Source organism: Diuraphis noxia, unplaced genomic scaffold, assembly GCF_037042655.1.
Source record: "Diuraphis noxia isolate RWA-SAM2 unplaced genomic scaffold, SU_Dnox_SAM2 contig0003, whole genome shotgun sequence".
Taxonomy (NCBI): domain Eukaryota; kingdom Metazoa; phylum Arthropoda; class Insecta; order Hemiptera; family Aphididae; genus Diuraphis; species Diuraphis noxia.
Window position 1 is genome coordinate 77,519,079 of NW_028301713.1, and position 27,995 is coordinate 77,547,073.

Genomic DNA, 27,995 nt, shown 5'->3' on the forward strand with positions numbered 1-27,995 from the left:
AACTACCGGTAGCGGGCCAGTCTGTCGTGGTTTGGCCGTACATTACGCGATGTGGGTGCGGTGAAGTGGTGGTATAACGTCGCCCGCCCGCCAGAACAGCGAAGCGATCGAGTGGAGTGTGGAGTCCTCTACGGAAGCCGCACCCAATTTTTATCACTTCGTGCCGCGGCGCGTATCACACAGAATAATTTTTTTTTTTTATTATTATTATTATTAATTCGATAAAAAAAAAATTGTGAGAGAGAGAGAGAAACAGCGAGAAAGAGAAAATACTGAAAATAGTAAGAGTAAAAGCGAATTAAGAAAATCGCGTCTCGTTACTCAAGTAATATGTGCAGTGCGCCGTCTTAGCCGAAAACTTTGTGCAAGTCGTCCGTCCGGGTTCGTCTTGAGTTTGGCATTCTGCGTGTCGGCCGTGGAACTCGGTGTATCGCAAGTGCGTGAGCGACGTGAATGTGCTTTACAGGAACATCAAGGATTCGGCCGGACTGAATAGTGTCATACAATACACGGACAAGGGTGAGCATTAGTTAATAACAGTAATAATAATTAAAATTAGTTGCTTATAACTAGGGTATGGTTAGGCGGTTAGAACGCAGACATAGTGCACTAATTGGATGATAAGCAATGTATCGGTGCTTGTATGGCGGGCTGACAGCGAACCGTGTATCTACAAACGCATACTGTCAATTACGGTAACGCCAGACCTAATAGTCTGAAGTTTTCGGGACGCCCTTGGAGATACTAATAGGCACAGTGCACTAATTCAATGTACACATTGTATAATTTAATTACACAGAACCTAATTATGTTTAGTCGCTACCCTATACTGTGTCCAACTTTCAAACTTAAAATATTGTCTCATTGATAAAAGCCCTTCAAAGGTGTTTCTTCATTAGTATGTGTAAGTTTTATTTGCTTATATCCATAAACAAAATACATAATTTTCAATAATTATCGTTTTATGAACAAGTATTAATTGTATTAATTTTAGAAATATTTAGTTGCTGATAGCTACCCACATATTTTATTTTATCAACAGTTTTTATTTAATAACTTATTTTATACTAAAAATTAACGTTATAAGCATTTAAATATTTAAAAATGATTTAGGTTCTCAAGAGTATATAATTTAATAAATTATATTGGTGGGTTGTAATAAGTAGTTTTGATAACAATTTATAAATAATTATATTGATTTAAGTACTTATTAATAAACAAATTAATACTGGTTATTAGTATTATATTATTATATAGTTAGGTACTAAACGTTCTGTCATATGACCATATTTTAGAATATTAAATAGGTAGGTAATAGGTACATAAAATAGATTATTTTTTAATGATGAACTATGTTTTAGAAAATTCAAGTATGTCACCCTATCAATTAATTAACTGTTATGATTTATTTTTCAATTTTGATATGCAGTATTGTATTAAATAGTACAAGCACAACTGCTGAGACGAATTTTCTTTAATTTGACATATTACTTAGTAGGTAGGTACGTCTTTAAACGCGTGAATTGTTTTTTTTTTTTTTAGAATATAGCTTATTTGATATACCAACTAAAAATATTAAAAACTATCAATGGATAATTATTTTAACAAGTAAAAAATTCTGATGAAAATTTTCCTTTTTAATATTAACTCTTTTTTGTTAACAATATTTTAGAATTGAGTAATTTTATGTAAGTATAGATGAAGGTTTATAATAACGTATGATAAAGACATGATATTGGTTTCATCAATTATACTTCTATTCCTCATTGTTACTTCCTTTTTGCATCAATTGATATGTTATGAATTATGATAGGTACCTGGTACCTTAATAGTTATAACATTTTATTTGTATCTATATAGTATAACCTAAATCTTATTACTTAACATAATCATTAATTATCCTTTAGGCTTTATTTAAAATTTAAAAATTAATATTGAACTGTATGGTTTATTTATTAATTATGCCATGAAAAGTTATAGTAATGTATAATAATTGTTATGAAAAATTAGGTATGTTTATTGAGTAAAATTATATAAAATATAAATAATATTGCATTTGCTCAAAATTAAAAATAAAACCATAATTTCTGTTATATATCAAGATGCTAGATACTGGTTGCAATGCCTATAAGTGTAATTAATATTGTTTATCAATTTATCATAATAAATATTAGGTATAGATATGTACTTATTAGTTTATTTATTTTCGCTCAACTCTACTCCTGTGTGCATCACATCTTGAGAAAGTCTCTATTCATACTTTTTTTTATTTTTGTTACATTAAAGTCAGATCCTTAATTTTTGATCCCTGTCATTTACTTTTAATTAAATTTATTACCAAGGCAGTCATCCTAATGTAGATTTTTATTTAACATTTGCATCACCTACTCAATTGTATTTTTATCTACTTAGCTATCCCGTGATAACATTATGTGCTATAATACATTATTATTCGTATAATCCGGGGTATAATCCATATTAAGAATTCATGTAATTGGTGCGCTATACCTTTAGAATTTTTTACCTGGACAAAAATAATAATAATCTTGTATTATGTAATATGCAATAGATTAATGTTAAGATCAAAGTTAGTATTATTTAAACATAGTAAGGTATGTTTGGAATTAACTTTTAATGGAACAGAATTTTTCAAAATTAAAATGATATTGAGTTGCATTTACTTCTCACTGTTTAGTGTTATGTGGAGTTAAATATTTACAATCTGTTGATTTACTACCAATATTTTGTTACCAACATGTAAATAAACAGAACCGACACAATAGGTAGTGAAACACACTTTTTTCAGTTGGCTATTTCTGAACCCCAGTGTTATGGTATAATGATGTTGTGAATAATGGTTAATAATTTTAGTATAAAACATGTCGACCTGTTATCTCTAATTGTAGTTAAATTTGGTAAAAAAATGTATTCATATTACACTATTATATTGTATGATGTATTAAACTATGTATGGTTTCAACTAGGTATAATGTTTATAATTGATGTTATGAAAGCCCTAACTTTGCTCTGTAATATTTTTAAATAATTAAAGTTAAATTGAACGAGAACTTTTTAAATTAAAATTGATTTTAGCCTTTTTTTAAATTAATTCAATACATAAATGATTGTAAATTTTGATTATAAGTATTTTGTTAATTGCATAATTAGGATTCTATGATATAACACAATATGTCAATATGTTATAACTATTAAAAAAAAAATAACATTCAAAAATCATAACTAAATACTAATAAATAAAAAATATATAATATGTGAAGGTATTACTATCTGTTACTATCCAAATGAAGATACGTTGATAAAGGAATAGTTACATAAACATTTATAAATGTTTATTGTTTATAACTAGCTATGAATATCGAATAAATGAATAACCTAAACATGTTTGATAAATATATTAATATATCAAAATTCTTAAGTTATAACATTATATGCAATATTATAATAGGTATGTCACTCAGTACTACTCTATACTAGTGGAAATGTTGAACACCCCTAAACCCCTAACAGTCCCTAACCCTTAAAGTCTACATACTTATTGTACATCATGTTTGTACAAAATTCTGATGATTTTTCTAAATGCGATACAAGAATGATAAATTATCAAATAGAAAAGTAAAGAAAATTATCTTCAACGTATTTTGACAAATGGAATTTGAGAAAAAACATTGCTGTCAAACACATTTATAAAAAAACATTTCCTGAGATGACCCATATTTTTAACAAAAATTTGTGGCAGAGTGTTCATTGCTCATCATTCGTCACTTATGTGTTCCTATTGGAGCCATAGTAATTTAGTATACACGGATATGGTGAAAAAAAAAATTATACTTAATAATATCATTATATCTTTGAATAAAATAATGTGTTATATCAAATTTTTATTGATAATAATATTCTTTCAAAATCACAATATTGTGTGAAACTAGAGTCCCTTAAAGTGTTGAATAAAAAGTAAATATAATAGTATTATTATGTATATAAATACATATAAATAATATTTATAGACACCTATAATATTGTACTATAATAATTATTTACATATTTTTTGTAGATAATAATTATTAGTAATTGATAAGATAGCTTACGAATTTAAAACAGTTAAAAATTGTATATAGAAACTATAGAATAATATATGGTCTTTTTTTGCGTGTGAAGTATAAATATGAAATAATAATTAATATAGGTTATAAATTTTATTTTACTTTTGTCCATTAGTAAAATTATTCGTATAACTTTGTACATAAATTAATGTGCAGTAAATGTATTCCCCATTTAAATGCATCACTAATTATGTAATTACACTCTCCCCTTAGCGTATACATTATCATCTTTATTGCAATCTAATTTTTTCGCTGTTAAATTTCTTAGAAATATTCAAATTAGAGTATAAAATATTATAACTATAAAGTTTTAACATTATAACATAATATAATGTCTGCCAGACGCAGATATTTTCACTGTGGATACTTACTACTTAGTGGTTCTATTTATATACCTATATTCCCTTGTTATCATGAGTACCACGTGTATCTAAACGTAACACAAACGTTTTTAAAACATCTTTGAAACAAAATCATACTTTTTTTTTAAAATATTTGAGTTATTTTCTAACAATTGTTTTAGGCTTTTTCGAGATCGTAAATAGCGCATATTTGCTTTTACAACATCTCCACGTTTCTCCATGTGACGTCAATCCCACTATGTTCAACTATCAACTCTACTAAGATCTTTTTTATTTGACCCTACCACAGTTGTCTAGGCCTCCTCCTAAGTCGTAATTTATTTGGTCTTCATTTCGTAACTCCATATTCGCCACTATCAATAATTCTTGCTCTAGCGTCTACCCACTATATTAGAATCGAGTGTATTGACGTATCTTTAAATACTTACATAGTAAGTGTTTACTTTGTTTGGTCTTATTCGTAACCACCTTAGATTATCTTTTTGGTCATCTATTCATCTCAGATGTTTATAGCTAACATTCGTCCTTCGGCGATTTGATAAATGCTCATACTCCCAACTTCACTAGCATAAAGTAGGTATAATGGATCTAACTAGGATTTTATCAAATCTAATTTTGTTTCTCTTCAATAATTGTTTAGATTAAAAAGGATTTAATTAGGTTGTTGAAAATTACATTTGTTTTTTACTGGTATCTATACTTTTTTGCATTTCTTCATGGCTATCGGCTTGGTCTTGGTGTATTACTACATACAACAAATGTTTGTTGAATTTAAAAGTGTTATTTTACAGTGACTTCAAAAAATATGTAAAAAAAAAAAACGTCAATTTTCGAGATACTGTATTATTTCGACCCTGTAATTGTGTTCAGCGTTATTTTGCTAATGTATTTCTGAAAAAAAAAACTGGACGGATGTCTTCTTTTGTAATCACTTATCAAACGAACCATTTTCACTCTATCCATATGTTATTCAATCATTTTAAAGGGCACGTATATAAATGTCGTATATTGTGTATACTGTATATTTAAATAGTAAAATATCAAATTTTTGCCTTTAAATAAATTCTATTAGAGATGTTTCTCGGTCTATTTTTTCTATCCATAATCATAGCACATAGTGAACAGTAATTATTAATTTAAATAAAATTACTAAATAACTAATTGAAACTTAAAATTTCTACTAAAAATGTCATTAGTGCTTACCAATTTAATAAAAAATGTATATACGCCCCAACGCCTGCAATACTCTATGACAACTTAAGTGAAAATACTAAATAGTGGTCAAAATATTCTCCACGTCTTGTATGACTTAATTAAATGCCTTCATCAAATAAGTATTTCATGTTTATTCAATAATAATATAATCCCATACAAAGATGGCATCATAAGTGGACATCTTATTACACAAAATTAAACCACATAAAACATAACACGGACAATTGGACATTTCCCTTCGAAATCCAAAGAAAATTTGAAGTAATAATAACCAGACTGAGAATAGGACACACAAAAAACTCCCACAGTTTTTTAATGTCCAGGGAAGAACCTCCAATATGCACAACCTGCGGTGTTCAAGTAACCATTAAACACATCCTCACCGATTGCCGAACATATCTCAGTACCCGTACAAGCTTCATCCTACCCGAATCATCACTTTCAGAAATATTGAACAACAATTCTCAATCCATTACCAACATCATACAATTCATCACAGCCGCCAATCTTCTTACCAAAATTTAGTTTAATTTAGATATAGATACAATTCATGTAATTTTTTTTCCCCCTTTATATTAATAATTTCTCACGTTAAACCCAATGGCCCATGTTGCCGAGGGTATTCATAAAAAAAATTTAAAAAAAAAAAAATATAATCCCATATTATTTATATATTTTCGTCCATTCTTCATATTATACTTATATGTATTTCATTAATAGCAAACATTTTTTCGTGTTATAAATTGCATTCCTAATATATTAAATAAAAGATAACGGCAATCGCTTTTATATACCTAATTTATTAATATTTTAGTTATTTTCCAAGTAAAATAGTAACCTAACCCAAAGTAAAAATTATTTGATCCATTTGGTCAACTGGTTGTCATTAGTCATATTTATTATGATTTGTGGTAAGGTAACCTTAATTTAAAGTGTTGATGTTCACTTTCTTAGATTATAGTAACATAATACAATACTAAAAAAATTGAATTTTTATTATAAAAACGAATTTAATAAATTTTTCTAATTCAAATTATAAGGTACACTATACTATAAAGTATAAGTGATAATAATAAAGTACACTATAGTATAAGTAATAATTATACTAAAATATAATCGAATTATCATTTATTATTTTATCATATATAATAAATTATACTGTTATCCGTATAATTATTAATAAACATGATGGTTATATTATGTATTGTTTCGTGTCCTCTCCAGAATCCAGTCTACCATTTCCTCTGATTGTATATTATATCGTGTCTGCGAGGTCGGTATACTAGCAGTAGGTGTCCTCGTAATCAGCAGCGCCCACCGGCCCTCTCAATGGTTGTGTTAATGGTGGGGAGTCCGATCAATCTAAAAGCTCATGCGTGTTGCGCCCGTCAAGACGCGGTGTCGCGGTTGAACCGGCAACAGTACCGGTGGTCGACGTTTTTATTACTACAATTGAACGTAATCGAGAACACTCACAGTAGTTATTCTCAGAGTTATTCTGTATTAGATTAGCAAGTAGATTTTAGGGGACTCAAAATTCAATTGATGGTTTATAGTTTTATACTTACATCATTTTACAATATACTAATATATATGTATCTAGTAATTATGGGGTAATTAATACCAAGTACCTATATGTTATGTATCAACTGCAGGAAGTAATATTAAATATTCTGGTATATTATATTTACAGTTTTAATTTCTAAATTGAGTAAATATTTATACCAAGAAAAGACACTATAAGTTAATAAAAATTCTCACTTCAATTTTTTTTTTAAATAATGCGTTATCTGGTTTATTTTATTTATGTTAATTAAAAATGATCATTTGTTGAATGTAATTGTATTGTTCTTATTTTTCCTCTAAGAATGAATACCATGAAAAATATTAAACATATTTTATTAATTAATTACCATCGTTATAATTTCGGTTTTAATTTATAAATTCTTGAGAGTTGTCTATGTGAAATCAATTGTTTTATCATGTGCTTTAAGAAATATAAAGACCATATTATTTATCCATGCAATACAGTATCATGGTATTAGTTGCTTTTTTTAAAACTTAGAAATGTACCAGGTCAAACAGTGAAACGGTCTACCTTAATACCTTATAGGTACTGATATGAAAATGATTTTTTATATTTTTTGTACACAATACCTATATTGAAGTAAACCTTCATCAGAAAATTATTAGTAATATAACGTAGGTACCTATGTCTATAATAAACTTTGAAAACAAAATTATTTAGATCTTTTTTTATGGACAGTAAATTGTTTTTCAATATTATTACTATGTTATAAGAGTTAAGTTACTCATATATTAATATGATATCTTAATTATAAATTGTTTAATACTATAAAATACATAACCTATTGATATAAAATAAAATTTGATAATACGAGGTACAAATTGGTTATACAAATTATTTATTTTATTTCGATTAGATAAATTTATTGCTTTATTGAAGAAAATAAATGAATGGCCGTATGTTCTGAATGAGAAACAATCTACTATAGTTTTTGAATTCACAAGATTTACTCGGAAAAAAAATATCATTTTTTTTATTCTCATAATAAAGGTATCTTGATTTCCCCAATAATTTATTAATTATTATTATATTTCATGAATTTGTTTTTCTCATATTACACTCGAGAAACAACATTAACAAACTTCAGTGTGTTATTAATTTAATTTATTTTTGTATTATTGGTTTTGGTAGAAAGATTTCTTATTAGTTCTTAACCAGAGAATTCGGGGTATTACGATATCATGATTCACAAAGCTTCATATATTATAAAAATTTTATTTTTGCTATTATTTGCTAAGTTATTTTGATTTTTGTCGTAAGAATTTAAAATATAAAGATCCAATGCTTTAGTTGAAATTAATTTGAATCTTGAACGAGTTGCTAATATTATTATTTTTATTATTTTATGTATACCTTTCATAAGTCATTCTATTTTATGTTTAGTAATAATATATTATACATATTATTTTTAATTAAACTGATTCGATGAATGTAAATATATGTAATTGTGTAGATAACACATGCCTTCAACAGTTAGTTATATGGTATATAGAACTTAATAAATTACTGTTAAATAACTTTAAAAAAAGGTAGAACGCTTTAAATATCTATAATAATATGATATGTTTTAAAGTAAGATATTACTTATTTAAAGTTTCCATCCAGATACAAATATTTATTTTTAAATTATATATTCATACTAAAAAACAATACAGAGTATCTTTATATACCATATTATAGATATTTCATATTATATACATATATATGATCGTAGCAAACATGTTGATTGAAAGGCCGTTTAAAATATAATTTTTCTATTTACCATTGTTTCATAGTGTAGTAGGGGACCAAGGAGTAAATGTCGAAATTAGGGAGAGGGTATTGTATGAGCGTTGTGTGATCAGCGCTGCGAAAACCTCTCCTAAAGCTCTAGCGTGCTGCGATGGAACTTTACATCCGCGCTCGACAGGCAGTCAGTACGGCGTTGGGCGTGGTTCGTATAGGAATGAATACAACAGCAACCGATGCGATATTTTTCATTAAATTGTTCACCACTAACCCTTTATAATATTGTAATATTACCTTTTAAACGTTATAACAATTTTTTGTACACATTAATTACCTACCAGCGATTGATGTCTGCGCGTTATTTTATTTAGATAAATCACCCAACATTTAACCCATCGTTTTTCAACTCATTGGTTTCGCGATATATTACGACGATGTTGAAAGGGGTGTTGTGCGATAACAGTGCGCTACCAGTACACGCGAGATAATAAGGTCCTTAATCTTAGTGATCTTATAAACACTTATAACACGATGTCTAGCAACCGTTAATGAAACGTGTATTCGGGATATATACGTCCTACTGCTTAACCTGACGGATACATCCATGTCTTGACCTTAAATATTTGATTTATCTTGAGGTGAGTAACAGCAAAAATAATATAATTCAGTGTACTGTATACTATCTATAAGACTGTATTAACTATTATTTGTGATAATATGCTATTTTGTAACATATAATATTGTACTATTGTAACATAAAAAATAGATTTCCATATCAAATGCTTAGAATACCTAATGCAGTTGTGCGTCATTAAAAACGCTACATTAAACATATCTACTTTACAAAGAGAAATTTCTAAGTTTCACTTTATAAGTATATAATATTAATTATTTAACTTCTTTAATATTGTGGTTCTTATGAAAAAAAATTGGTATAGATATTTTGTGACGTACCCAGCTAGAAGAATTACCGTAAAAAAGTAAAATTAGAAGAGATTTCCTAAATTTAACCATGCTAACTATATCCTTTTTCAAACATATACAATAGTAAATTCAATATTTATGCATCTATATAAATTATTAAAATAAGTTAATTATTATTCAGATTTTGTTTATTCGCTTATTGATGTAGCATGTCAATTGAATACTGGTTAGCTTCGTGAATTATAATTTATAAGCTATATTATTGTAAATAAATGTAGTCGAAAATAAGTTTTACTTTTTTACACTTTATTCATAAAAAATCAGCTTATAAGATTAATAATATGTTTGGGTTTGGGTTGCAGTTGAATAATAATTTTCATAATTTTTTATAAATTCTTATCATCCATTATGAGCTTGCTTAGTATTTATCAAAAAAGTTGTTGAAACTATAATAGCATTAGTAAATTTGATAACATATTTTAAAACTGGACATTTTAGGTATTGAGCTAGCACAACTATTTCATTTTAACTAAGCATATTTCGTATAACCAATCCTGTGAGGTTACGCAACAACAATCAATTCATAGTATTATATAGTTGCTCTTAAGTATACGTTGTCAAACATTAACTAATACCGAATTATTAGTTCTTGTTTATAAAACATGAATAGATCAGAGGAAACCACACATCAGTAACACCCCTGAAAATAACTAATATTGTTTTATTTACTGTTCATTAATTTATATGATGGTTAATACTAAACACCTATAGTTCGTAATATTTTTAATTGCCCATTGTCAGACCCTAGTGAGGGTAAAGTTTTCCATTGATGTCATTCATCGGATTATATCCATGATGAAAGTGAATGTATTTGGATAAATTGTAAAAAAAAAAAATTATGACAGTCGTCACCCTGAACGAAGGAATTTTGTTAACACTTTATAGCAAATTCTTTGCTTGTACCTAATATTACCTACCGACTACCATCATATATGCTTAACTTATATAGGTGTATAATCCAATGTCGATAATTCAGAGTGCATCTCGTGGAGATGATATATATACCTAATAATATAATTTGTTACTGGGAGACTTACCCATCCTACCTGACTTACTGTCGGCTACATGCTTCTAAAAATGTTTTAATAATTATTCAATTATCACCCTTACCTGTCGATTCGAATATCGTAGTGCCCGTGGAAATTAAAATATTGCGATCAGATTCTAGTGTACATAACTTACACTTATTAGATCATTCTTAATACGGAGGTATAAACACACTATTAAAACCTAGACAACCTAACTTATCCTGGCAGGAGGGATTTACCCATTGCCTCCACGCAAATATCATTGTAATGCCCTTGTATCTTCATATCGCATGTGGTTACATAGTGATGAATAGATTTGACAATGATTGTCGCATCTTCGTAATCAGTGGAACACTACCAGATTCGTTTATTTGTGATCGTGATTGTGCCCAAAGCTGTGTTATCAATAATTGTGGTGATGGATTTGACGATAAATACCGCCATGAGTTGAATAAAGAAATGCATTAGCTAGAACGTTGAACGCTATTCACAGCTCGCTGTCCATATTTGCTCCTTCTATGAATAATATAACAATGTATATTCTAAGGATTAGAAGCATGTAACTATGTAGTTTTAATTAGTAATCATACCGTAAAAAATACTATTTAACGTTTAATAACGTTCTTTTATCGTACCGCCTAAAGAACAAAATATTCATCGCGGAACTACTTGCTATACCTTGTTCGATTTTATTATGATATTATACTAGTATTTTTCTTCCGTCATCGTCAACGTCCCAATCACCTAACCTAACGAACTTTAGAATTACCGCTCAACCTACTGCAGTTATTAATTTCGCGCGTTTTCGATTCTCTCACTGTTGTTTTGACGATGACAACGACTCGGTGTCATCGTTCATCTTCCCGGTGGTGGTGTCAAAGGCGTTGTCGAACTGCTTCGCTGTGGCGGGGGAGAAGAGAGCGAGAGAACACCACCGTGCCGTGTCGCCTTCACGGTGCACACGCGGTGGGTGTACCCCGGAGGAAACGTCGGGCGGTCGCCACGGCAACATCCGCGCCCCGACGGTAACGTTGACCTTTGGCGCGTACGATATATATGTGCTTGCGTGTGCGTTTATAATATGTTCTATACTTTACGGATATGACGACGACGGTACTAGCCGCCTCGGAAAGACAACGCCGCAGCAACGCGCGGGTATGTAAAACAAAGAGTGGCCGACTGGTCAAATACTTCCTCCCGCCCACCATCCACAATATTGTGGTATACCGTTTACCGTGTGTAATTCGTCGTATTTTCCGCTGTACGGTTCCACGCTCATATGCGCTACCCTCGACCCCGACCCATCATAGAGTGTCTTATGAGTTATGATGTCCGTGAAATAATATTATAATTATAGGTAGCACTTAATATAGTCATATTATGTTATAATATTTATGATAGTAATATTAAAGTCGTAATCTGCGACAATATTGTCTCCGCTGACACTTTTATATCGTATTTTTTCATGGACGAAAACTCGTAGGACTACATGACCAAGCGTCTTGTTTGAAGGAATTATTCAGCTAGTCATGGATCTACATACGTACAAATCTTTGCATAATATTATTATGCCGCGTTCATATTATTGTATAGATATTAAATATTTCAGCTATAGGATTGAAATGAGTAGTCAGAAAATGACAAGGAGGAACGAAATACACATTTTGAGAAAATGTAAGATGTCTAACCCTTTCGGCCAGTGCTCGAATTGAGGTGTGATGGAGTCTCTATATTTTAAGAAATATGAGGATTTTAATTTTGAGTATCTATTCTAATTATTATATCCTCGTCAATAAGACAATTATAAATTCAGGGACACTATTTTTTTTATATACGGCCTCCTTATAAATATTTTCCAATTCAAGCATTTCCTTAGTTTACGTACACAAACGGTTTATTTAATAATGTTAAATTACATTTTCTCTGTAGTGAACTTATAGTTTTTTAATAATATCATAGATATCTAGAGTAAAAAATTTATATGATGGTTTAAAAGTAGTTAAAAACTTCAGATTATTTGTAAATTTCGACTTACTCACATTTTGGATCAATTCTGTAAAAAAGGATTTTGTACAAAATGTTATATTAAGAAAAAGGTAAGTGGTAAGTTGTATTAGTCCGGGTAATGCCTTAACACACTAAAAATGTTAAAACATATAAGCATACGTATGTTATCGTTATGTCCTCAAAATGTGTAATTCGGCGACATTGATGCCACATAAACAATCCAAGTTCATCCAGCTGAAATATTTAGTGGCACCTCTTATAGCACGGATACCTGTTGTATATATATTGTATTATGATATATATGCATGGTGGTGTACTGGTGTGTCTTTACCTATTAAATAATATATCATTGTGTTTAAGAAACGTCCACAGAGTTTAGGATTATACAACTATTATACAAGGTATAACAGGTAGGTAGATCTGATAAATTAAATAACTTTTGTTCTAATCAATATTTTTTAACTTTTATATGTACTTATGATTTGTTAGCGTTGGACTATATGTATAGTACCTATAACTTATTGTTTATATTTTTTAATAGGTACTGGAAATAAAAAAATTAAAAATTTGCTTTAGCTAATTTGTTAATCTGGGTTTTAAGAAAACTTGACTGTTAAAACATTTATCTAAGTAAAGCGATTTATTATTTTTATATATTTTTAATTTTTTTGAGTAGGTAACTCATTAATTTTTAAAGATTTAACTTTTAAAAAAATAGATATTATCAAATGTTTTAAAGTACCTTATTTAAAAAATCTATACTTTATGAATTTAAAATATTTTTATTACTGGAAAACTTTATTTTATAAAAATAATGAGATTTAAAAATTTTTAAAAAAATGGACTACTTGACTTATAAATGATCTTTCAATTAACATTTTTCTCATCAGCAAATTTAATCATTTATAAATTGACTGTTTTGAATATTTAAAAAAAAAAATGTATTTCAGATTTTAAAATTTTATTTTCAGTATTAAAAATTAATGTGTATATTTTTTTTCCCATATTAATACCCCCATATCCTCCACTACAATAGGCGTATAAGAATGTTTTAATTTAGTATCAGTATTCAGTTTGAAATAAATAAAGTTATAAATGTCTCGACCATATGGCCAATATAAAAAATACTGCTTTCATTATAGTTTGACGCATGTAAAAACGCGTTTGGAGAGAATGTCATTCCGCCTCTACTAATTGTAAACTATAAAATATAAATTCTTAACAATGTTGAATCTCGTATATTATTTCCGTCGTAAGTTAAGTGATTACGGTGTTTCATTTAATCGTGTCATCGACTTATTTCCATAATAAATGCAAATGTTTTTGAATAAGAACAAAATCACAACAAAGTAAACTATATAAGACGCTGTGTGTGTCACATATACCCATAATATGTATTTTAGATAATCCCTAATAATTTTTACCTGTTTGTTGTATTAAAATATCATAAATGGCTTATAACTTCATAACGCATCACTTTATTATTTATTATTATTAAATGTTTTGACAACAAAGTAAAATGAATTATCATTTTTGATATTGATGTTTTTATTTGTTACACAATAGTGCAAACGTGTGTTTCATACTGCTACTAACTGACATTAAGTTGAACACGAATGCTTTTGTGTACTTCAATGGAGATATTCGCTGTACAATTGTGCATGTCTAAAATATATTGATATTACGTTTTACGATTGTCGATCTATTTTGTAGCATAGTTGGGATGAATTAATAAATGTATAAATTTGGTAGCCATAAATAATTATATTTAACAACATACAAGAATTGAGACACCTAGATTTGGGTTTTATATTATCCGCTTATTTTAATTAATTTCATTCTACATTTATTAATTTTACTATTATAAATCGAACAAATACTCTGGGATGAACAGGTGAAGTATAAACATTATTAAGTATATGGATTTTAAATTAATACTTGTTGAAAATTGATTTTACTAACTTATAATTAGATCGCCTAATGAACCCAATTATTATAGAGTAAAATATTTTTTTTTTTTTTAAATAATGTCTAACAACAATGACAGTTCAAATGTTTAAACATAATATTATAGACGACATAATATCGATCTTGTGTAATAAAAATCTTCATTGTTCACCAACGTTTGAAATAATCATATACATATATTGCGATATTCGTCTTATAATAGTTTTAAGTATTTTATATCCAAAATGAAAACAAATAATTACATTTTGCATAATTATTCTAGTTAGTGTGTGTGTGGCGCGTGTGCGTTCGCTCTTGGGCGAGACGTACGCCTGCGCGCGCGTGTGTAAGTACGAACACATGAGTGTGATGATGCCGGCCGGCGGCGGGTTGGGTAAAACAAGCACGCGGCGTTGCGCCCGTTGATCGATCGGCTTCGCGCTTGCGCTTTACCCCCCTTACTCCAGAATGCGTGAGTTAATCATGCACCGAGGACTTGGATTTTTGCCCCTTTTATTTTATTTTTTATGTGCAGAGAAATTATTATTATTTTCCCATGTCCGCGTGTCTTGAAATTAAAATAATTATTATATAATGCCAGTTGTCGCACAGACTTTCGGGAAGGTCATTCGTGACTCCGTCGTACACGCATCGTCCACCGGGATTGTCGTGGTTATACCAATCCGGTCACCAGTAAAAATCACCATAGCGATACTACAATATAATATAGTTAACAAGGGATTCAACGGGGAATTAATAATAATAATTCAATTAATTTTCTGTACCTATTATATACACACTTACGATATTGCAACTTATGAAAGGTACCTGTGTATAATACAAACAATCGTTGAGTTTTATTAATTTAATATTGTAAGCAAGATGCAAATTCAATCATGTAATAAATGTTTATACATTATAAAATCCATATCTATATATAATATCTTATTCATTAAATAAAGTGAATATGATGAAAAAACAAAACGTATTATCTTTGTTAAAAAGTAGAAAATGCTGTATGTAGGAACTGTGTAGTTGTAATGTTATGACGTCATTATATCTAATGTAATAATAGAGAAAATTATAAAAAAAATTGAGTTATACATTTAAATAAAAAAATTATTGAAATATATTATGTTTAGTCTAAAACCTGAATTATTTCTCTAACAGTTCAATTTTATTCATATTGTTTATACAATTTAATATTTGATAAATATCATAAATTACATAAGGTAGGATACCTATATGATTCAAATACATATTGTTTATATTAAGGTATAATATAAATAACAATATTTTTATCTTAATTCATGTATTTGTTTAGTGTCTTGTAAAGATAACAATAATTGATTAAAATAACCTATTAGATTTACATTTCTAGTAATGTATAAAGGTGTGCACAATATCTACTAAATAATTGCAATAATTATAATTGTTTAAAAATTAGGATTTTAAAAGAAATTAGTGAATTATTGTTCGTTGAATGCTCGTGCAAAATGTTCCGAGCCTTGAAAAACTACACATGAAATTATAAACTCATTGATAATTGACGTCACGTATCCGTATTTTGTTCTCTCCCTAACCTATTATCATGCCTGCTGGAATGTATTCATAGACCGTGTGGTCTATTGACGGAAGTCAATTTCGCTTGTAGTTAATGCTACACTTCATCCTGTCAATTGCATGTGTTGATAGATTAACAAGTTGATTGCATTGGTTCTCAGACTTTTAAATAGATATTTTTTATAACTATACTATATTAATGAAGAGATTGAGTAAATCACCGCAATACATCATTTTCATTCTGACATTTGAACGTTGTAAAGTACCCATGCGTTCTTATTGCATGGGTTGATATTCAATCAATTCTTGATTGTTATATCATAAAATATATAATTTAAACGACGTGTTAATGTATTTTATTACTTTATATAAATAAAATTGCGTATACATTTTAAATACACCTATATATAGTATATTCAGTATACATAACAATTTAATACTATGTGTAATTTGCAATGGCAAATTGTAATTATTTATATATAAATACTTTTAAATAATTCAATATATTACATTTCAAAATTATCAGTGCATTATAATTATGTTTTACATAATGACTGACTGACAACTTATTATTTTTTAGCATTTGTGTCGGTCGAGACCGGAGGCCCTAGCCGTGCACAATGAATGAACTGGACTCACTAAGGCAAGAGGCTGAAACGCTGAAAAATGCCATTCGAGTAAGTATCTAATAATAAGTCTAATAATTTATTATTATACAACATATTTTATTCTAATATTGTTATACTATAATATAGTATATACTTAATTTCAAGAGTGTTGATGTCAAAATGAATACTACAAATATTTTTTGATGAATTTATTTTTGTATTGTATTTTAAAAATCTTTTTATTGTAATTAATATACCAAAGGTACTTTTTTTTATAAATAAGAACACAACACATTACAAATGATGTTTGATTATTACCTCATCGTTCATAATATAAACGTTCGCAGACCTGAATTTCATGGTGATGCTTACAGTATTTGTTGACCTTTTTTTACCGAGCTAAGCAATGTTAATGTATTATACAATTTATAAGAGATTAAGAGACGTTTATTACCTACGTGAATTATTGAATTCATTTATTACTAAATCTACATCAGCATTTGCAGTCATTTATTGTTGTGTAAATTGAAGACTTAATCGTTCCAAAACGATGATTCTTAACGGAAGTACATTATACAATAACGCGGAATAATTTTATCCCATATTTTATAGAAAAATGTAAGATAAGCGGTCCAGGCTCGTGGTCTTAATTTTTAGGGCTAAAAATTACTATAAGTGCACTCAGGTCACCAAGAACTCCAAGTAAACTCTTATGATCTCGTTCGATGTGTAGGTATGTCATTATTTTATTTTGGAAAACTTATATTTATCTGATCAAAGTGCCTAAACAATTTTAAATCTTTTGAACGTTCGCTGTTAGAATACTTGTACTGTGTTTAGGCAATAAACATAATATAATTTTAATATATCATTTCATCAAAAATGCTATAATTTGTTATAACTCGTATGACACTATATACAGGATTTAGTGTTTGCATATCATGTAACGTTTTTAATAAATGGTATGATTTTGAAATTATATTATGTAATGTAAATCAGATATGAATTTTAATCACTTTCAAACTTAATATATACATATACATTTAATAATTGTGTAGCCGGCGTGTAGCATGTTCGAAATGTCGTTTGTTCGTCTGTTTAAAAAAATCATGATTAATATTGAATTGTTTTTAATTTTTAAATATGAACTCTTGGTTCAATATGTTTACGGCGGGTTGATGTTGAATTTAGTTTAATCTCCGTGTCGCGATGACAACGTGACAATATTTTTACGACGTGTGGTGGTCTGAAACCTTTAAATTGGACGTGCGCTGGGTAAAGTAACAACTATAGTGATAATAATCGTAAATTCTAATCTGCCGTTGAACACGGAAAGAAATATTTTGATATTTTCTCATCACTACCACTGACGTTATAGCATTAATTCATAGGTAAAACTACGGGTCTGACCACTAAGGCCATGGCCCGACTTAATACTAACTGGATAACATACTGACATGATAATTTGATTAATTTTTATAAAAATCTTATTTCATGTTTAGAATCTTTTCATATTTATAATTTGGCCTGTCCTTATAATGAGCATTATAATTATTATACTAATAATATCAGTTATTCTGCAATATTTCCCTGCTGTCGTCGCAATATGATATTATAAAAAATGAGTAAACCGTGCTGGAAACCAAAAAAAAACGACAGTGTATTATAACTTATAAAATATATTTTGCAATCTAAGTGTCGATAAATATTATAATATATGTTATGTCTCAGTTCTCAGTCAAAAACGCGTTCGTCCCATCGCGCATTCGTGCGATCACGTGTTGCGCTAGCTCTCGAGATCCGCTCGTAAGTCGGTAACACTCGTAACCGTCACACGCACGCACACTTAACATTTATAATATACACACATGATATATAATACAGCTAGGGATAGGACGATACGTTTTATTCAGACGATGGTTACATAGTAATGGGATTTAAACATTTTTTTTTCTTTTATTTTACTTTTGAAGCCGATTGTAACTATTCGAATCGTGTACAAGTACAACTGTACAATATGTGTAAACGAGTATGGCAGCGGTTCTCGAGAGTTAAAAATGTAAACCGTACCATCCCCGCCGCGCTAGTTTGATGATAAAAAAAAATCACCCTGTATAATATTACCGTGGTTATATATAAGCGTGGAGCTGCTATTAAAACACATCGGCATTATTTTATGTGTACAAATATAATAATTTACACTGCGGCTGTGTGGCCAACGCCGCGCATATATACAGCACGCACACGTCTACAAGTCGGCGCACGCTTGGTGAATCAAGCAGTCGGTAGCGTAGGAGGTAGCGGTGCGTGTACCGTAGTACAGAGAGCTTTTGCGGTGCGGTATAATACGGCTGCTATACACGCAAGGAGAAGAACGACGGCGGCGGCGGCGGCGGCGTCGTCGTCATCGTCGTCGTTGGTGGTGGCCAGTGAAGGGGTCATGCGAAGCCGGCCGGCAGTCTCGCTCCCCCCGCCACTCCACTCTACCCCCATCGCCCGTATCTGCTCTCGTATACGGTGGCGGCATACGACCTCTTCTCCATCGCCCGCCACCGCCGTTGCGACCATCTCGCGCGCGCGCTCGTTCGCCCGTCGATCAATATGGCGTGTAGCCGCCGTCTCGCGCGGGTGCGCCGCCGTCGTTGTTTGACTATAACTGCTCGACGAGGGATCGTTCACACTGGCCAATTTGCCCCTTTCTGAAAAATGATGATAAAACCTTGTCTACATATTTTGTAAACAGGAGGGTGTTTCACCGAATGAAATCACCTATAGGTTTTTATTCTTCGTATTTTTGATCCGTGGAGCCTAACCGTATGGGAAAATCCGATAGCGATACAAAATCAACCATCGCCTCTGACAGAGGCCCTCTGTGGTGGTCAATCAGGAGGGTAAAGGGGGATAGACCAGCTCTATAATTTATATTTTTAATAATTAATTAGTGCATGTTAAAAAATAAACCATTCCTCCAGCTAGCCCCTTCCCCCACATGACAAAATCATTTATACGCCACTGCATCGCCTACGTTCACTTGTTCGTCCTGTGTAATAATCGATATATACGCGGGTGTCTGGATGTATACGAGACTAAGTTTATACTTAAATATATTATATTAATATTATACTTGGACAGCGTATCCTCGACTCAAATCTAATTAATTTCCCAAAAATTGATCGTGTATTTAGTTGGGTTTTTTTTATTTATTCGAATGAAAAATTCTTGGTTGAGGATTATACGTGTTTATTGAAAATTTGATATCAATTGATATAAATTTAACTTTTAAATCATACTTAGTTTTATTATTGTTATATACATTGCCACATAGGTATTTGTTATATATTAAGTACATCTGTTATTCTATTATTATAATATATTAATATATCGGTTCAACTTCCAATCATAATTTTTTTTTTACACTTAATTATTAATAATTTTATGTTATTAGTCATTAGTTATTACTCTAAATTTTAATATTCATAATAGTACCTATATTTTAATTATAAAAATATAATATGACATCACGAATACGAAAACGCCCTTTTAATTGTTTTTTGTGATTATGTTAAGATGATAGTCTACTTTTATACAATTAATTTAAGATGTAAAATAATTATGACATGTACAGGCTTATAAAAAAATTAAAAATTAAAGAACTTATTATATTTTGTAATTGTTATTATTTGTGTATTTATTTTTTTTTTTTTTAATTAATCCGGGGTGACAGGCCGTTGAGTGAAGTTGGTTTTTTCTGCGGGCGGGGAATATAGTTGGTTTGAATACGTGTATATGTGACAAAGATTTTTCACTAAAAAACCGGGTGGTCACTTATCCGAGAACTATAAGGACATTGGTCGGTGCTCAGAATACATTTTGTGATGGAGGACAACCACCGTGCCACATCAGGCCACTTATTATTTCTTACTTATTATGTATAATATCTCCAACGTTTAATACTTTCCTTTCAGACAAATAAAAATTATTCTATGATTCCTCTAGTTGTATTTTTATTGCATAATTTGTACTTATTAAATAAATAAATAAAATCCAATGTTTGTTATATTTTTAATATTCTATAATACTACTTAATTAAAACCATTATCTGTTATTCAAATGCATTGTAGATACTTGTTTAATATATTTTGGTGCATGTACGCAATGCAGAATGCAGAATGAAAATAATTATATTCTTATATGTATTCACTGGTCTTTAAATAGAGTTTTATTAGAATGTACCTATATTGAATATAAATAATGATATGTATATTGTATGTAAAATGTATTATATTTATATACTATATGTTTTATAATACTAACACTCTTCAAAAATGTATTTGATGAGTACATTAATCATTGTACGTTTGATTTTTACTTTAAAATTCAAACGTTTATTTCTAACAGAAATGCTTTATATTATTTACACATACAACAATAGCACTGATATTTAAACTAGGGTTTGATTCAAAATTTTATTGTATTATAGGATGCAAGAAAAGCAGCGTGCGACACAAGTCTGTCGCAAGCAACCACCAGCATGGAACCGGTCGGCCGGATACAAATGCGAACGAGACGTACCCTCCGTGGACATCTCGCCAAAATATATGCCATGCATTGGGGTTCTGACTCCCGGTAATTAAAGTAGTTTGATAGAATAGATCCATATGTATTAATATGGATTAAGGTTTAGGTATAACAGAATTGGTAATTTTAAAAACTTATATAGACCCGTAACTTGTGTCATATTTATAAACAAATTAAAAATTATGATTATTTTAAAAGCAAAAAAATGTTATATTTTAACAACATTTGTGTATTGGTATTGGTATTAATATTTATAGTTTTCTTTTAAAAAAACTTCATAGTTTGATATGACTTAAAAAATACTATGAATACTATTACTTTTACTAGTACAAGAAGATGTAAAATTGTTACTAAAATATTAAATTGTTTATTTTCATTATTTCTTGTATAACATTTATTTGAAACCCCTATGTATAATATAAATTAAATATCTTTAAATCTTATTGTGTATTTAACAATTTCATTCCAGAAATCTAGTATCAGCCTCACAAGATGGAAAGCTTATCGTATGGGACAGCTATACGACAAACAAGGTGCACGCCATACCACTTAGGTCTAGCTGGGTGATGACGTGTGCATATGCCCCATCAGGCAGTTTTGTTGCTTGTGGTGGCTTAGACAACATATGTTCAATTTATAGGTATGCTATCTAATTTCTTAATAATATAAGCCAAATGAGATTTTATATTTGTTAATTGTAATATTTTTAGTTTAAAAACAAGAGAAGGTAATGTAAGAGTTAGCCGAGAACTGCCAGGGCACACAGGTTACTTATCATGTTGTAGATTCCTTGATGATAACCAAATTGTAACTAGCTCTGGAGATATGTCATGGTAAATATTTTAAGTATAATTACATCTGATTTTTTCTAATAACTATTATGCTATAGTGCATTATGGGATATTGAAACTGGCCAACAGTGTTCATCGTTCATTGGGCATACTGGCGATGTTATGTCTCTGTCAATGTCACCTGATATGCGGACATTTGTATCAGGAGCTTGTGATGCTTCAGCAAAAGTATTTATATTTTATTGTTTTCAAATAAAATAGAACTTCAATATAATTATTTAATTTTCAGTTATGGGATGTTCGAGATGGAACATGCAAACAAACGTTCCCGGGACATGAATCTGATATCAATGCTGTCACGGTAATTCATTATTTGCTATATAATTTTTAAGTAAATTCATACTAGTTTTACTAATTTTATATTATAATATTATACTCATATGAAACCTTGATTTCACAATTTTAAAAGTTTTTACTGTTTTTATGTTTAGTTTTTCCCGAATGGCTATGCTTTTGCTACTGGCTCAGATGATGCTACCTGTCGTTTATTTGATATTCGGTCTGACCAAGAATTAGCCATGTACTCACATGACAATATAATATGTGGCATAACATCTGTATCATTTTCAAAATCAGGACGTCTACTATTGGCAGGTTATGATGATTTCAACTGCAATGTTTGGGACTCAATGAAAGCTGAACGTGCCGGTTAGTTACAACTTATTTTAAGTTAATACTTATAAAAACAAATTTCAATAAACAATTATTTAGGATCAAAACCCAAAATCTAATTGTATCTTTATAGTTTAAATGAAAAGATAATAAATATTTATGTACTCAATATTGCATCTAGTTCAAAATAAACTATGGTAATAATATTTTTAAATTTACATTGTAAGTTAAAATTTACTTTTGATAATTTATCATTAAGTAGCTCCAGTAAATAAGATTTGCTATTATCTGCTTTTATATGATTTTTCAGTATTTTTATAATTTTTGTTTAATCTTATTAATTTCTAAAATAGTTAGGTATTGCAAGTTTATTAAATAATAATTATAATATTGTTCCTAATCTAAAACCTTTTAAATTTATAAATAATTTATAAAAATATTTATTTTTTATTTTTCAGTATCCCAAATAGTAGGGATTTATTTTCCCAGATGTACTCCCTCATTTTCCAGCACATAATTATACATTAATTATATGTACCTATAAATCATTCTTGTAATTTGGTTTTATTTCAATTGGTAAATGTATAACATATGGCCCAAAAATTTCTAATTGAAATTCTTGTTTACTTGATAACCAACCAATCTAAATAAATAATAAATATCTCATCATATATTAGATCACAATATTTTTAATTATGTACTTCTCTTGATGTTGTGTTAGGAAAAGGCAGTACACTTCTAAGATCCGTGTTTAAATTTCCCTTTCTCATCATTTCATTTTTATTTACTGCGATTAATTTTTCATTTCTTTTTCTATTATGTTTAATTATATATTAATAACTAAGTTATATACAATTTCTTATAGTATTACTTATATTCTTCTAATAACCATTCCCACTTATTAGGCCAATCATCAAAAGCTTTTTGTTCTTGCTCACAGCGACTTCTGAAATTCTGATCATCCCTTACAGATACATTTGCTCTAGCCATGTTATAAAATATTATGATTAACATTCAATTTTAGATATTTAATAAACAATAATATTTGTAACTAAGCAATTTGATATCTTATGATTAAAACTAAAGTCTTCTAGCAGTTAGGAATTTGTTTGAATCTGAAATATATAAGTGAATACAAATATTGAAATATGGTTCACAAAGTTTTTGTTTAGCTTATAAATTTGTAACAAATTTATAATAATTTATTTTATAAAACTGCATGTATACTAGTTGTAAACTAAGATACAGATAAAATTGTCTAGAAAGATAAATAATCTATAATCATTATGTTAGCAATAAATTAACTGAGTAGTTATCAATATTTATTATTACCTTTGTAACCCTAGATTAGTAATCTTTAATAAAACTTATATTTTAAAATAAATGTCTAGATCAACAAAGTAGAAAGTGAAATTGAAAGTGAAAAATTATTAATAATAATATTATCATAATTTGGTTATTTGGATGTTCTGTTAAAGTATCATAAAAATGAAATGAAATAAAACTTATTTATGTGTTTTTTGATTCTTTTGAAATGACATAACTTTTATCTCATCCCCTAGTAATAATGTATTTTATACATCCTTTGTCCTAAAACTATTTTAATTGTGTTATTTAAAATGTTTTATATTTTTAAATGACATTCAATTATTTGTATTTTATTTTAGGTATATTGGCTGGTCATGACAACCGAGTCAGTTGCCTGGGAGTAACCGAAGATGGCATGGCTGTTGCTACCGGTTCTTGGGATAGCTTTTTACGTATTTGGAACTGAGTTGGCCCTCTGATGAGACCTATGAAGTCAACGCCAAACGGTCCCTGAATTACAAAAAAAAAAAACCCCAAAAAACAGCTAAATAAATAAATCAATAAAAATACAACAAAAAACCAAATTAAGTAAAAAACAGTTCAAACATTTTTCTTAACGGGGGACCACTCACGCGAAATGAAATGTTTTGTTTTTATCACTTTAAGTAATCTCTAAGTTGCATTATTCAAAATCCAATATCACCCGACTTGAAGGTCTTCCGTTTCGCGCATTTTGGGACAAGTGTCCGCGGCTGTTTAGGTGCTCAAAAAAACAAAACCGTGGCAACACAAACTATCTATGGAAACGTAGTGTTAATAATTATATTTTACAACATATTATAATATACAGATGTGTATATATACATATAATATACTTACATACAAACAAACTAAAATAATTATGAATATTTATATCTAAGTCATATAACTAGAATAGATCAGTATTTAAAGTTATAAAACGCTAAAAAAAAAATTATATTCCTAAAAAGTTTTTTAACGAGTGTTCATATTAAAAATAATTTTTAAAACAACAAAAAACAACTTTATATATTTTTCTGTGTAAATACTAGTAAATTAAATCTTGTGTATAATATTAAAATTTAGTTCTTAGAGTTAAAATATATAATCAGAATTGTGTGCATTTTTCAAATAAATCTGAACTATATATTATTTTCACCAAGAAATTTTAGATTTTACACCGATGTTGGTTTTTAAAATAATGGCGTTATTTTACCATAAGAAGTTGATCTACTACAGTTTGTTCTCAATGCAATGGTCAGTTATTTCTCCTTGCTGATACCCATTTATACTTAATTATTACACTTGATGTGTTTTCATTTATAAGTGAAGAACTTTGGGTTGAAAATTGAGGTCAACTTCTTAAAATATTTAGAATCGTCTTAACATTTTGTAACACCACGGACGGCCTTCATGAGGGTTGTGCTCTGATCATACACATCTTTGGTTTTTATTATAAACAATATTCTTTTAATATATATTTTACTTTACAATTTTTTTTTTACATTCTAACGCACACATACACATTTTTATATTACATAACCAGTTTTTTAAAAAGCATTTATACCTATTAAAATATACGTGTGAGTTATTTGTGTTGTTTTTAAACTGTCAAGCATTCATTGAATAGTTAATTTTAATTAATATTAATTTTATTGTTACTTTGTAAACAAAACCATTATTTTAGCCTTATGAATCTGATAAAACCATAAGTTTTGCCACTATATTATATCTAATAGTGGTCATTATTTTGTATTATTATTATTATTATTATTATTATTATTTAATTACTTAATTCTTTAAATGTCCACGAATTACTAAAATAAATGTTTGATTCCCTAAATGGATTTACCTACACCATTGAACATCCCGCAATTCTTACTGATAATAATGGTGGTGGTAATATTTTCAGTTTCTTTATAATTTTATATGGTATAGCTAACACTCAGTATGCATATTTATGGCGAATTACACATAACATTTAATATTTGCATTTTCCTATAAATCTGATAATTTAATTGTTAATGTATCAATGCAAGGCAGAATGTTTATTAAGTCTTACATAGATCTTTCATGGAAGTGTTGTAATTTATGTTTATAAGAATGTCTTATTTCAATTTATCTAATCTTCATATACATTGTTTTTGGGTTACTTAAACATAAAGTAAGACTTTTTATATGCATTACCTGTATACTATACCATGTTTTGTGTTCTAATATATTAGCTATTTGATTCAGACATTTTATCTTAATACCTAAAGAATTATTGACATAGAAACCTTTTTTAGTTTTATGATTTAATATTTTTATAAATATATATTTTTTCCTAAAAGACTAATTATTTCTATTAAAAATAAAAATCATTGAATATAATATTTAAATTCAATGATAATTGTCAACAACCAAATGATTAAATGTTAGAAAATATTTTTTTTTTTCAACTTGAATGATCAGCTGTATAATAATTTATGAACATACAAAATATAAAATTAATTAAAAGTATTAATTTTACTTTTAGTTACATAAGAATAAACAAAAAAAATGTATATTTATATGCATGTGTGTAAAATATTTATACATACATATATATATATATAGATTTATTAATAATAATACTAATAGTATGTACAAAATATCAAATTTATAATTACATTTTTTTGCTTAACCAAACATCTTTGTAAACATTTTAATACATTCAGTACTTAGAGAATCTTAACGATTATTGTAATGATTTTGTGTTCTATTTTCATTTTGTTTTTGTTTTTGAGTGTGTGTTGCAGTCATTTTTTGAATTTTTTCTATAGTACGTATATTTTATAATTAAAAAAAAATTATCAATAGGATTACATCTTACCATCTAATATTATTATGTAAATATAAAATAGAAATTACATAATTTACAATTATAATTATAATTTTTTTTTCGGCAACAGTTTGATGTCACACACTGTATCATATAGGTACTTTTACTATGATTATAAATTATAATTATAAAATATTACAACTTTAGGACTTACGTAAAGATAAGGTCTTAAAATTATCGTTGTACGATAACTATTAAGGAAATAAGGAAAAAATATTTAAAAAATATTGCAGTCAAAAGAATATCGCTGTTTTTGTCGAATTTCTAATCATATTAATTAATTATAAGTTAAGTTATCATTATTAATTTTTAATTTATTGCCAAAAGGAAAAAACACTAAAAACCAAGTAGTTTATAGTGTCTTGTATTTTTTTTATTTCCTTTTTTTTATCGCTATTGCGTTTATTTATTTATTTTTTAAAATGTAAGTGTAATAAGTTTGTCATGGTAAAAATAAAATAAATATTTAACATATTCAAATATGTTAAGTGTTATTCAATATGCTTTTTACATGTTGCCAATGATTAAATGATTAAAAATAACCTTTAGAGCACTCTTTAAATTTTAATTTCTTCAAGCAGTGATTAACCTTATTTGTAAAGTACATAGATTTT

The 27,995-nt window shown here is 28.5% G+C and overlaps 2 protein-coding genes across 3 annotated transcripts; one reads left to right on the forward strand and one right to left on the reverse strand.

The window, feature by feature from the left end:
- Positions 1–164: 164 nt before the first annotated feature.
- Positions 165–27,891, forward strand: Gbeta13F (guanine nucleotide-binding protein subunit beta-1). 2 transcript variants are annotated; one of them, XM_015519600.2, is made up of 9 exons: positions 165–519; positions 17,124–17,220; positions 21,632–21,777; positions 22,199–22,369; positions 22,440–22,562; positions 22,619–22,748; positions 22,810–22,881; positions 23,012–23,228; positions 24,860–27,891. In XM_015519600.2, the coding sequence occupies exons 2-9, from the start codon at positions 17,164–17,166 to the stop codon at positions 24,964–24,966; spliced, it is 1,023 nt and encodes a 340-aa protein (XP_015375086.1). In that variant the 5' UTR covers positions 165–519; positions 17,124–17,163; the 3' UTR covers positions 24,967–27,891. The 2 variants fall into 2 exon arrangements, with proteins under 2 accessions (XP_015375086.1, XP_015375087.1); XM_015519601.2 differs by lacking the exon at positions 165–519 and adding an exon at positions 9,201–9,652.
- On the reverse strand, positions 23,662–24,182 carry LOC149057784 (uncharacterized). Its single transcript, XM_089221779.1, has 3 exons — positions 24,064–24,182; positions 23,894–24,005; positions 23,662–23,835 (listed from the first exon to the last, which is right to left on the reverse strand). The coding sequence occupies exons 1-3, from the start codon at positions 24,180–24,182 to the stop codon at positions 23,731–23,733; spliced, it is 336 nt and encodes a 111-aa protein (XP_089077905.1). The 3' UTR covers positions 23,662–23,730.
- Positions 27,892–27,995: the final 104 nt, after the last annotated feature.